The sequence below is a fragment of the Octodon degus genome, unplaced genomic scaffold (genome assembly GCF_000260255.1).
Source record: "Octodon degus isolate 3935 unplaced genomic scaffold, OctDeg1.0 scaffold00002, whole genome shotgun sequence".
NCBI lineage: Eukaryota > Metazoa > Chordata > Mammalia > Rodentia > Octodontidae > Octodon > Octodon degus.
The window spans coordinates 17,675,076-17,689,111 of NW_004524578.1; the positions used below are offsets into that span (position 1 = coordinate 17,675,076).

Sequence of the window (14,036 nt, forward strand, 5' to 3'; positions counted from 1 at the left end):
AGTGCCAAGAGCAATGGGATAAGTATGTATGGGGGGTATTTTTAGAGGGACTAGTGGCAATGTGTCTTATCATAATACATTATTTAAATTAAATATTTACTGCAATTTTAGGTTACACCTCATTGTGTTTAGGTCACCTCAACGTCCGAGCATGGTACAAGAATAAGGAGGGGTAGAGAAGGTGACAATGGCCAAGGGGAGATGGTATTGGCAAGGACTTCTAAGTCTCTGGCTTACAGGATATGCACTAAGATACAGGTGATGGGTGGGTTACCCCACGTGTCCCTTGGGTATTTCAATCAAGGCTGCTCTCCATGCTGCTGCTTTGCACCTGCCTCAGCTGTCGGTCTGGTCCTAGGTCAACACCTCCCAAGGCAGGCGGTAGAGGCATGACCCCAAGTGGAATGCAGAAATGGGGTTACACTGGAACCCACTGTGTTGTTTCAGGAAGAATGTAGTATTAGAGAGACAGGAGAGTAGGAAGAGTTAGGATTGAAGGGCCAGGACTAGTGCCATAAAAGGCTACATTAACCTGTAGTCAAATGTCTGCCTAAGGCTGCATAAGCAGCTTAGTAAGTGATAAGAGAAAAGCATGCGGCTGTTAGCTCCAGAAGTTTGCCCCTGGTTTGTGAGCGCACAGGAGGCTTTCAGATGATAAAGCAAAGCTGAGAACCATCTGCTCGGGGCTTTCTATAGGTCCCTGGGATGGCGACCCTCTAAGCTTCTAGCAGCCATGGTCTTCTTATATTGTGGCTTTGAAACACAAAATATATAAAGATGGCGCATGGCTTGGCAGTCAGAGAGATCTGCTGACCCTACATATCCAGAATCTGAGCTCATCTGTAAAAACCAGGATGACAACACTGACCTCAGAGGATTGCTGTGAGGATACTGATTGTCATAACAATGGTGCTCATTATACAATTAGCTACCATTTGGTTGAGTAATTACGGTGTTCTGGGTACCGGATTCCAAATTCTATTTTGTGTCCATTATCTCAGTTAATATAATGAGCAACCAAAACATTCAAGATTTTATGTAATGCACCATTGCTCAAGGCAAACCAGGCTCTCTGTGAATGTTAAGCATTGGCAATTTTATGATAACCTCAGAGGGAATCAACATCACCCACACTGCTGTTTCAAAAAACCACTGAGCTGGACCACCAGAGTAAGAGGCTGAATCTGGCCAAGATGTTGCCTACCTCTTGACTCAGGAAGTACCTCAGGCTCAGAAAGACTTGGATGGGGAGAAAGGAAAAGGAAGCCAAGACCCCATCTGCAAAAGGCCACTTCTGTCTGCCACTAACACTGTCACTCTTATTCAGGTCTATCTGCAAGCAGGGAAGAAACCACCATGTCTATGGGTTCTAAGCAGGGCAAGTGTTGAACATAGGCTTCCTGGAAACTCGGTGGTCCTTGGAGGAGGGCCACAAGGAAGTTTGTCACCAGCTAGGCCTAAAGGCTCTTGAGCAAAGTAGTGGATAACTCAGGAATCCGCAGCAGCAGGACTCAGAACTGTCCAGCAGGTGGCCAGAGCTGTTCCTATGGCAACAGTACTCAGCCCTATCCTTCCAAACAGTGAATCCAGCCACCTCAGCCTGCATGAGCACTGCCCACAGTGCCAGGTAGACCCTGAGACTGCTTGGGACTCCAATCAGTTGGGGCATCTCTGAGGTGCCAGGTCAACCAGTACTCATACCACATCCAAGTCTGTGGCTCTGACTATGCTTCCACAGCTTGGGGACATGAACATTGTAAACACCTAATGCCCTCCACACAGATTTTGAAATTACTCTTTCCCAGGGGCAGAGGGAACAAGGACCTCAGCATCAGAGCTTCCCTCTCTGAATGTGTGTACATTCCAGCCCACACCCTTGGCCATGTAAGCTTAGGCTGATCACTTGTTTCCTTCAAGTGTTTTGTTGGTACAAAACAGATCATAGCTACTATGCCTGCTTTTTCAGTTTTACATTGCATCTAAAAAGTGCCAAGCACATAATACACAGTGGCAGCTATTTATGTGGCCTGCTTCTTCAAATATAAGGATGTCGTAGGCATTTCCTCACCTTCTGATTCATAGTTGCAGGGTAACAGATCAACTACACTAGGAGTCCCAAACTATCAACTGTGAGCTAACTTTAGCTCAGCACTAGCTTTGTACATAGTTTTATTGGAACAAAACCATGGACAAGCATTTGCGCACTGTCTTTTTCTGCTACAGCAGCATCAAGTGATTGTAGCTGAAGCTCTATGAAGGACAACATGTAAAAGACTCACTACCTGGCCCTTCATGTAAAAGTTTACTGGTTCTGATCTACATCAGAGTTTCTCAAATGTTCATGAGCATCATTATCATGGGGCTTTTTTTTTTTTTTTGAGTACAAATTCCCAGAGTCTACTCAGGAGAATCATATTCAGAAGATGTGGCCAGGAACTGAGATGTGACTCAGCCTCCACAGCCATCAATGACGCTGAAGCAGGTGGCCTAAACACATGGCTTTAGTCACTTTCTCGTCACTGGGAAAAAATACCCGCAACACCCACAACTTAAAGAAGGAGAGGTTTATTTTACCTCCTGGTTATAGAAGCTTCAGTCCATGTTTGGCAGGCTCAAAAAAAGAATCAGCGTAATGGGAAATCCAGCACAGAGGAAAGCTGCTCCCTTCACGGTGGCCAGGAAGCAGCAGAGAAGGGGCGGGAAATAGATGCTCGCGGCTCATCCGCACCCATGCCCCAGGCCCAAGACCATGTCTTCCTACCAGGCCCTCTGCCTAACAGCAAGTCAGCAGCTACAGCACTCCAAGATTTATTCACCTTCCTAAAACCCCTTCCTAAAACCCCTAAGGCACTTGGGGCCTTTGGGGAACATTCTCAACCTAAACCATAACAACACATGATAAGGACACCTGGTGTCTGTAGTGAGCTATGCTAGGTGGTGTCAGACCTCCAGTTCATCACAGGAAGAACCACCCAGACTCTGGTGGGTGGTGACAGGATTCTGGGCCTGTGAAGGAGGGAGAGCCTATCATCCCCAGGAGTCCCCCAGCCTGGCGGAGCTCAGCTCTGCTTTGTTTTTAAGGCTTAATACAGTATAGTTGGAAGGCAATCATGATAATGAACACAGATTATGAAGTAACGAAAGCATCCACAATCCAACCACCTAAATATAACAACTGTTTACATTCTCATCTGTAATTCAATGCAGTCCCAGTATTTTTCCCAGGTGTGTGTGTGTGTGTGTGTGTGTGTGTGTGTGTGTGTGTTCTTTATTTTACAACAGCAACAAAACAGGATTGGGGAAACTGCTTGCAGTCTTTTCTCACTTGACAATATGCTGTAAACATTTTCACATATCAATAAATATTGCTCTAACACATCACTCTTGGTATGCAGCTGTAAAAACAGAATGCAAAAGATCTCTATAAACTGATATGGAACCATCTCAGAGATAGATTGTTAACAAAGATAATGCGGCACAGAACAATGTAAATACAAGCTTGCATTTGTGTAGAAGCACCATGGAAACTATGTCCTTGTAGAAGCATTGACTGTCTCTGAAGGATATGCAAGGACCTCAAAATAGTGGTTACCCCAGAGGCAGGAAATCAGAGAGAAACTGAGACTTTTCACTATATTACCTTTTACACTGTTATGCTTTCTTATTTGTCTGTGGAACTTTTAAGAAATGTGAAAAATCTACCTTTAAAACTATTATTTTTTTAAAGGCCTGCAGTGTTTTACATTATATTGCAGAAGCATAATATACCAAACCAGCCATTTATTGTTAGATATCTGAGTAATTCCTAACTCATCAGGCTAACTTCATCTCTCACAATAGGCCAAATGTCCATATATTAGGTCCAGTTTTCAGAAGTGAAGTCACTTCTGAAGTCACATAGGCTTCCATGATTTTTAGGATTTCAGTAAAAACTGCCAAGTTCCCTTCTAGAAAGATCCTCCTTTTCAGTCCACACACTGGGCAATGGTAAACATGGGTGTCCCTCCACCCCAGCTCCTGGATGACCTCTATCTTCTGATAATGCTTCTCCTCTGAGTTAGCAACCTCCACACAACCCAGGAAGATGGGGGCTCCCCTTCAAAGCAAGCATAAGGTACCCTAGAAGGATGTAAGACAGACTTAAATTTCGCCCCTTTCCCAAACATTTTAAATGAGAACCTGCAACTTTAACAAGATGGCCAGAATGCCTTCACTCCCTGAATCACATTATAGTTTGAGAAGTCTGGCCACATCACAGTTCCTTGTTTCCACATAGGTAGAAGATGGTGGGTCCTAAAGCCTGGAGCATCAGAATTCTCTAGAGAGATGGCTGCTCCACCACTTCACCCCAGTCTGCTCCAGTGGGAATGGGGTAGAACCCAGGCACATGTGTATTTTAAAAAGTCCCCAGGTAATCATATCACCTAGTTTGTGAAATGCATAACCTACCTACAGACATAGTAAAATATACGTGGTCATCTTAGATTTCGACCATTGGTTCTAAATCTTGGCTTCACATTGAAATCAACTGAGAAGGGGCCAGAACCATAGCTCAGCAGCACAGTGCCTGCCTGGCAAGTGCAAGGTCCTGAGTTTGATTCCCAGTAACAAAAAATAAAAATAAAAATAACATCACCTGAGACATTAAAAAAGAATGCCTTGGCCTGATTTAAATGATCTGGGATGTGGTCCAGGTTTGGGGATTTATACAATTTTACCAAGCCGCTAATATATAGGGTAAGCCCCTCTACATCCTGGTTTTGATATTTACCAGGTACGTCATGTTCAGCAAATTGACCATTCTGCACACTTTCTCATCTCTAAAATGTAGATAGTAATCAACTAGGAAGACTCAACGAAGACTTAAGTATCTGGCACACAACTGTACTCAATAAATACCTAGTGTCTCCTTCTATAACTAGAAGTAAAATCAGCTGAAATATTCACCTCCAATTTCAGCTTCTCTTTTTTTTAAAAAAAAAAAAAGTATGGAAATATTTACCAGCTTTAGGAAAAGATAAAGCAGCTAGGACCTAAAAGCATATTGTATTTTGTATTCAGGTAGCAGAGCTTGCCTCACAATTGGTAATCTGGCTCCAGGTTGAAGAGAGCCCTACACTTGGGATTTGATTCTCTGTTGTAGCTGTCTTTTTTTGGTATAGGGCCTCTCTCTGCAGCTTGGACTCGAAATGATCCTTCTGCTTTCAGCCTCCCCAGTGCTGGAATTACAGGCACACACCACCATGCCCGGACTCAGTGACCAGCTCAGTGTGCTTGGGGTGGTAGGGCTGGCATGGCATGTGGTGCTGCAGATTGAACCCTGGTCCCTTTGCTTGCCTAAGCAAGCACTTAGTCCACTGAGCTATCTCACCGATCCTCCGTCTTGAAATTCTAATAATTTTTGAACAGCTTTCACTGGGCTCCACAAACTATTAAATCACTACGTGCCTTATGAAGGAGAATTAATATAAAATAAAAGAAGAATCAGGCAGACACTAGAATAGCTTGGGTGGTCCCTTTTGAAATGTACTGAGGTACAGAGGAAGTGACAGAGTGAATGTGTCATTAACCCTCCTGACACAAGAAACAGGGTCAGCTGAATCTAAGGCTCCTCCTCCCTTCCCCTAGAAGCTCCAGGCCTGAAGCATATGGCAGACACACCTGGAACACAGCTGGATGGAGGCAACTCCTTCACTGCACTGCGCCCTTGACCCTGCCGTCCCCAGCTTGCCCACACCATGCATGTGGAGCATGGAGGCCAGCAGGTGCTCGCAGTTCTTGGCTTATGATGGCTGGTTTCAGCCTGTAGTTTCTCCCCCAGTCCAAAACCATGCTTCCCAATTAACAGCTATGCATCTCTCTGCTATGCTGCTGGTGGCTTCTAGGGCTCTACTGTGGACATGCTGGGGCCCTCTGCAGAGCTCATGGGCAAGTGGGCTGCATAAACACAGGGTGGGAACACCACAGCACATGCCAGGTTCTTGTTGGCTAAAGCCCATGGCCACGCCTCCTCTGGGCCAGTGGCAGCTCCCAAGCCCACAGCAGGAAATGCACAGAGAAAACAGGCGGGTTCTGTTGGAGCAGTTTCTGCAACCTGACTGCAGGGAAAAAAACCATCCTGGGCAAGACCAGCACACTCTGTTGGCTTTCTATCCTAGCATCACCATACATTAAGACATTTGAATCTGTTAGGAAGTGAGTGAATCACTATGATCTTCAGTGGACAATGACATACAAAAGTTCAGAAAATTTTAAGACTCAAATGAATATGGATCTGCTCTCATTCCCTGTTTTTTAATTTTTTTTTTTGCTAACTCATCTTTTAATGTATTTTTCTTGAGTATAAATTTCCTAGGAGGGCCCAGAACTTTGGGCAAAGCCAGGTCACACCCATAGTTAAGTGTAAGGCATGTGGTTGTCATCTGTCACAGGGGTGGCAGGAGACAAAATGTTGAGAACTTCTAAACTGAAATACCAAAGGGCCATTAACCCTGCAGGAGCTGGTTGCAGTGACATGGATTAGTTAGCACTGTGTTCTGTTGCCAAAATTAAATGAATCAGAGAGTCCATCACTTGGCTGCAGAGCAAGCATACTGGTCATCCTTGGCCCTGCTGAACAGGATACAAAGGGCTGCCAAGAACAGCCAGCCAGTAGGTAGCCACACAGGAAAGACATTCTGTACTGCTCTCCACATCCAGGGATTTCCCTTCAAAGAAAAGAGTTGGTGCTGAAGAATAGTTGGCTCCCTGGAGCCCTACGAGGGGGAAACAAAGAAGAAGCGAATGGCAGAGTCTGCTTGAGTACAACCACCAGTGGCTGTGCAGAGACTTCTGCAGTGACTCATTGCACACCTGCAGAGCCCCCACCCAAAAGAACAGGGCAGCACAGGCGTACCAGAAAAACACACACTACCTCCCAGCCTTCTTCTCCACACTCTGGAGCGCAACATCCTATTGTCATCAGAAAGCAGGTTGGAGCTCTGGCTGTAACCAAGGCCTCTCTCTCCATGAAGACCAAAGCACAGGAAGTGATGCAGAAGGCTCTTCACTTCACTTCTGTGCTCCCCATACAGCTGCCACAAAGCTACCCAATTAATTTAACCGTGGCCAAATGCTAGGAGCACTTAGGGCACGTGAAGGTTGAAAGATCTATTGAAAGTGTCAAGAAAGAGAAAAAGAGGGAAAGAGCACATAAATGCTTGTTAGGAGCATACAAGGATGTTAAGATAATAGCAGGAACTGGAGCCAGAAATCACTCTCAAAATTATGTTTAAAGATAATCTTACATCAGGAGTCTCAAGCCAAGAATCCCAAGCACAAGATCATGGCAGGGGCCAAACGTTCTTCCTCCCTTGCCATGTGGAGGTGGAAGTAGAAAGAGAAGTCAAGAAAGGAAACAAAATGGGAGAAGAGACATACTTCAGAAGTCAACAAATCCAGCTCCTTCACCCAGTTGCATTTCTGCCCTCCACTGCTCCTGCTTTCCAATCTCTTTTCAGACACAGATCAAATAAGTGTAGTTCTCAGGGTATAAAAGAAGCTATTGGAATATATGACCCCAACAGTGCCCTCATCCAGGGCCCCCTCACAATAGCATCAGATATCCCTCTCCCCACACCATACATCTTGAATCTATTCTTTTGTTGTGGGCATGGAGCTAAAAACACACAGAAACACTGTCCCAGCTGAGAAATAATTCCAATATGCAGCATCAAAACTTTGGAGTCCAAGATCCTTCCCACTCCTACCACAACCCACCTGGAAAAAAACAAACAAAAACCCTTCTCTATCCAGCGGCCCAAGGTTAGAAGACAATGGCAGAAATGACTCTTCTCAAGACCAATCATTCCCTCAGTCAAGCGGTCAAATCAGAGGGATGACAAGACTACTCAGTGCATGTGGTAGCTGCTCCCGAGATCTTCTGGCAAGAGCCAGTCCCTCCAAATCAAGACTCTGGCATGAGTCTGCAATCCACTCAGAGGACAGCTACCATCTGCTTATGGGGAAAATGTTAATAATTCCCAATCATAATCAAATAGGCAACCACTTTGCTTTAAGTATCTATTAAGTAAGTCTAATTTACAATGGAATAGTCTATGAGTGTTCACACACAGGCCCATTAGAGGCACCAGCAAGCGTCCAAGAGCCAAGATAAGAAGCAAGAGATACTTAGCCTTATTGCAAGCCTGAGCCCACTACTCCCGAGTCCCCTCCCATAGGCTGTAGGCCTGCTCCTGTTACCCTCCTCCCAGGAGACCTCTAATGTGTCCAGAAGGATGCAAATGAAGTCTTCTCAGCCCAGGGAACGAACAAAAAGAAAAATTCCCCATCAGCTCCTACCTTTCCCCAAGGCCAAGTGGGTTCCAGGTCAACAAAAGTGGATTAATAACAGGCTGTTCTGAAAGCTTCATTCAAGGAACCACATTCAGAGATGATTACCCTAGGCCTTGAAAGAGCTCAGCCAATTTGTTCCCTATCCAGTTGCCTTTCCCAGGCTTCACCAAGCTTTCTGCTCACTGAGTAGAAGGAGAAGCGGAGCCAGCATGCTTTCGTGAGTTCTGCTCTGACTTATCACAGCATGTAGCATAGATTTCTTTACCTATAACACCATGGCATTGGCAGCCTCATAAGCTAGGGCAGTCTTACTATTGTCCTTACATGCTAGCACTGATCACCAGGTCATTCTGACAACATGGGAAATGAAGACAACATGGAAATGGGTACACTTGCAGTGTTTCCTGATTGTGTGTGTGTGTGTGTGTGTGTGTGTGTGTGTGTGTGTGTGTGTGTGTTAGGGAAAATAAGGGAGTTAGGTCTTTGTGTTGCCATAGAGAATGTGTGAGGCTACATACAAGGTAGGAAGTTTTAGACTAAATATGGTCTAACCAGACAACTAGAGCAAGTTACTTTGGTGTCTCAATCTCAATGTCTTTTGACACAGGACAGCCAAGCTAGATCATTATTGTGGTCTTTTGATGCCTAACCTAAAATATTTAGTGATAATAAAATTAACAGAAATTTTGAACCATCTCACTTTCAGGGCTAGGACTCACTGACACAACAAAATCCTTGTTAGAACTGAAATGTTTTTTATATATTTCTGTGCCTCCAATAAAGAGCCCCTACCCTGAGTCTCACCAGTACCCAGCTCCCAACCCTCTGGCCACCCCTGGATTTTGGCAATCAGAGTGGAGGCCAGGAACAGTTGGCATTGGGCTCCTGCAGGGCACTGCTCCAGCAGGGGAGCTGGCTGATTGGTCCCAGCCAGGCCACAACACTACTTGTCCAATCACACTGAGGCCTGCAGCAGCAGCAAAGAGAATCCCACTGTATGCCCAGCACCACTCTAAAACCTCTGTGATTCCAAGAGAAGATGAGCTCATACACTAACATGACTTCCCCACACCATAAGTTTGAATATAAGATAGCAGCTGAAAAAGTACCTGGGAATTTGAGAAAATGCACTTTAGTTCATTTCTATAAAATCTGGAGAGCATATTCATTTCACATAAAATAGGTGTCTAGTGTAATTTTTATACTAACATGGGATCATCTCTAACATGTGACAAGCAAATAAAGCAAAATGCAGATGTGCGTATGTTAAAGCAGACACAAACAATGAACTTTGTAAATATATATATGTACATATATATATATATATATATATATATGGTGTATATGTATGTGTACATATAGCACTGGTACTGTATTGGTGTATAGTGCTGGTGCTAATTTGGCAGTCTGTAGGTTTAAGTCTGTTGGGGAGATACCCACAAGGGAAGGGCAGGGTTGCAGACAGAGAACCACAGAGCTAGATGCACACGGACAAAAACTAAAACAAGCCAGGCATAGAGGTGCACTACTATAAATCCAGTTATTCAGGCAGGTAAGACAGGAGGAACACAAGTTTGAGGCCAGTCTGGGCAATTCTACAAGACTCTGTCTCAATAAGAGATGGAGTTATACAAAATTTGTTTGATGGAGTTATACAAAATTTATTTTTGCAATCAGAAGAACCTTGTTTCAAACCTCAGAACCATGATAGATAGATAGATAGATAGATAGATAGATAGATAGATAGATAGATAGATAGATTCATACATGCATACATACATGCATACATATATACATATATACATACATGCATACTATAACAAGTGAAGAGGTAGATGTATGCTGAATTCAGGCAAATGGCTGCCTGTGGAGACCAAAATGAGAATAAGGCCAGAGATGACATCTAAATTGATTTTAATTGTGTTGGTCATGTTTTATCTCTTCTAAGAATAAAACAGATGTAAATAAAAACAGTAAGAGTGCTTTTCTAAATGTCAAGAACCAAAGTGTGCATATTTCTATGTTTCAATGATTTTTATTTCTTGAAAAGAATCAAAGTTTACAGTACTAGCTTCTGCATATCTACAATATCTCTGACCCTCAGAGATAGAGTTAGAAATTGTTTATACATTGCCCCCCACCCCCACCCAACAACCCACTACCCAGGCAGCTTGGATTTCCAAAGTAGCCCTAACTAGCCCATTGCTAGTGTATAATCTGTGCTTTTTTTCTTTTTGATGATTACAACTAAAGTTTCTTCAAGCTAAGTTCAACACACATTTGTTAAACACAGAACACAATTTCAAGCATCCCTGGCCTGAGTGATCCCGATTTCTGCCATGCAATGCTTCTGGTCTAGGAAGACAGAGAGATGATGTGTGAGAAACAAATTGTCAATTCATGGTGATTTCTGTATTATAAAGGCATTTTTACTACATGCTATCTGGGACAGAAGGGAGTTGATGAAGTCTTGGTAAGGAAATCCTCTATGGAAGGACAATAAAAGGAACCTATAAAGGTTTACATGCAAAGAAAAGAACAAGGCAAAGGCAGCCAAGGAGACCTCTTATATTCCAATGTTATGGTTTCAATCTGAAATTTTCACCAAAGGCTCATGTGCTCAAGACTTAGATGCCAGCCTTCGGAGGTAGTAGAACCTTTAAAAGGTAGAAAGAAGGAAATAACGTCACTGGGGGCATGCACTTGATGGAAATACAAGGACCATGACCACTTCCTGTCTCTCGTAGCTTCCTAGCCTCCACAACGTAAGCAGACCTCCTTTGTCACATGCTTCTATCATTTCCTGTACCACCATAAGCCCAAAAGCAAGAAACCAAAAAACCATAGACTAAAACCTCTAAAGCCATGAGTCAAAATAAACTTCTTATCAATACATGTTGACTTACTCAGGTACTTTGTCACCACAACAAAAGGCTAACACACACAGCCAATTACCCTACATATCAGCACTCACAATCACCAGATTAGATACGCAGTATGATTCTCACTTTAAACTTGAAGAAACAGAGGCTCCAACAAGGAAAGTAACCCACAGAAGCCAAAGAACAATTAAAGATTCTTTCCCAAATTCAAAAAGTAAAATGTGAGAATGGGGTGGTTGTGAAGAGATAGGGTTTGCTTAAAACAAAATGGGGAGACTTCTGGTGCCCATGTTATCACACTTTTTCCTAGACTGCAATGAAAACCCAAGCTTTATGCAGCCTGAGGCATTTGTTTATTTATCCTAATGAGATTTAAACACAATCTGGCTTAATAAAGATCAGTGAGCTGCAGGCTTAATTCTAAGCAGTCAGGCTTATGGTTCTACCATCTCATCTTGCTGCCAACTCTAGCCTAATTCTTGTAAGTTGCCATACAAAAAGGTGAAGAACAGGGGACATTTCACTTCCACCTATGTGAATGTGATCTCCTGGCCCAACCAGAGGCCAGAAAAGCAGCTCAGCCTGGGAAAGGGGAGCAGAAGCTGAGAGAGGCTCTGAGGACTGCTGAAGAGGGGCACCGCCCAGGGCGCTGCCTAATCCATCCGACATGGGGACGTTCTGTTCCAGAATAGGATGACAATTAATAGGAAAAATCTGCTCTCCCAGCACTGCCAAGCATGCTGCAGGGTCTCAGCTGGTGGAGTACCTCCTCTAGGGAAGAGCAAGAATGCCCCATTCTTCCCTTTGGTCAACATCTTGACTTTTCTCCTGTACGAAGAGAAAGTTCTAGGAAGGTCCCTGGCAAGATAAGAAAACATTGCAAAAATAATAGTGCCCGTCTTCAAAGCCATGAGCCCAAGGAGTACCCTAACATTGAAGATTTGGAGCTCATTAAGTGGATGTCTCATCTAAACCCATACTTTTTGACACATGGCAGATAAAATATCTCTAATCAAGGTGCCTAGGAGTGGTCTGATCCTGCTTAAATTATCAGACTTCCATTCCTTCTTTCTAATTTGCCTGCACAAGTACTTCCCTTGAGCAGAACATTTCTGATGATCCAAGAAAGCTTGGCTGGCCTCACTATGATTTATCCAGGGCCATCAAAATCAAAAAGTGTAGAGGTATAAGATCCCTGGGAAACTGTACAATCTGACCCCATAGTTTCTGTCCTTCTTTTCCTCTCCAGGTATCTTCTTAGGTATTAGTATTCTCAGCTTTGTAGGAAAGCACAGAATCTTTTGAGAATATAATAAAAGCTATGTGCTAGTTCTATATATGAATACTTAATCCCTGCCATGTACAAACACCCGACCATTTGCACAGTAGTTCAGGGGATACTATCCTTGTGAATGCTGTTTGTGTCCTCTCCTGTGGTACAAGAATTCCAAGAACCACTACCTCCTGTGTAGCCACCAGCTCCTGAGCAGAAGCCATAGAAGTTCATCCTTCCAAGTATCATAGTTTCATTAGCCAACACCAGTCTCAACCTTGTCTAAGCAATCTTTTACTGTCCCTTCATATCCAATTTCACTCAACATGAGTCCTACATGGAAGCCCCAGGTAGGAGTATATCTTCAGATTTAAATTTTGCCTCTGGAACTGATACCTAGACTCCCTTGAGCCTCTCAGTCACATCCATCTCTAGGACCAGGTAGATGGATGCTAATTCACCATGTTCGCCCCTTTCGTACCAGCCTCCTTACCCAGCCTTGGGCTAGAGCCACATCCCACCACCATATCGCCTGCCACAATGAGGCCTAAAACCCTGTGTTGTAGAATCTAGCCAGTAGACTTAAAAGTCATGTTGCTCTTGGCATCCATTCTGGGACTTGGTGTAGAGCTATGTGCTAAGATAATACAGCATGGGCAGTTTTTCAATGTCAGAGTTTCAACTCCATATCTAGCTATGTTGACTCCTTCCCTGACTGCAAAGATAGGCACTAGTGAGAGAAAAACCAAGTTGCTCAAATTAGAAGTCTTTTTACCAAGCAGTAAAGAAACCAAGATCCTCCTCACTTTGCCTCAAATCCACCTTTCTTTTCAAATCATTCAGTTCTCACAAGCCCATCTGAGCAGTGGTTATAACAGCCACAGTAAAGCCACGAGGTCCATGCTATGGTTCCCACTAGGCTCATTGTGGCCTTTCTCCATAAGGACCACTTAAACTACACAACCTGAGGCTTTCCTGGAGAGCACAGAGGTGGAAAGAAAACCCTTGGCAGCCTTGGGATTGAACATCCCACCTTACCCTTCATCCCAAATTTGGACCGTCGACCATACTTGTTGATCATGATGAAGAGAACCACCAGGAGAACGCAGGCAAAAGCAGCAAGTCCAACTGCTATGGACACCTGTTAGGGGTCAAACACAGACAGTCAGGGATGGTTGGGGAAGCCCCAGCACCTTGCACTTACTGTGTACCCAGACAAGAACAGTCCTGCCCCAGTTGCAAATACAGTCCATCAGAATTCTGCTACAGAGTTAGTAACGTCTTTGGAGGAAACAATTTATGAGGCTCTAAGAAAAATTCTAAATTGCTTTACACTTAAGAACATAAATTGCCCAACTTGATTAGAGGAAGTTCCATAATTTAATGTTCTGAGCCCCTCTCACCTGGAGGCCATGTTGCAGATGCAAAAGCAATTCTTCTATTGTTTTAATTAGCAAGAAAATTTTGCATCTTTATCTTGAAATCTTTTCCATAATATTCCTATCCTGGAAGGTCTAAAAGATCTGTACTCTGAAGGCTCCTTTCTT

At 43.7% G+C, this 14,036-nt stretch overlaps 1 protein-coding gene across 3 annotated transcripts in view; it reads right to left on the reverse strand.

Annotated features, from left to right (window-relative positions):
* The window catches only part of Ntrk3 (neurotrophic receptor tyrosine kinase 3), a 394,525-nt gene that overhangs the window by 252,359 nt on the left and 128,130 nt on the right, over positions 1-14,036 (reverse strand). For all 3 annotated transcript variants that reach the window (XM_023710187.1, XM_004623279.2, XM_004623281.2), the window contains exon 11: positions 13,528-13,630. In XM_023710187.1, coding sequence (XP_023565955.1) covers positions 13,528-13,630 — 103 coding nt within the window. The remainder of the gene's footprint in view (positions 1-13,527; positions 13,631-14,036) is intronic.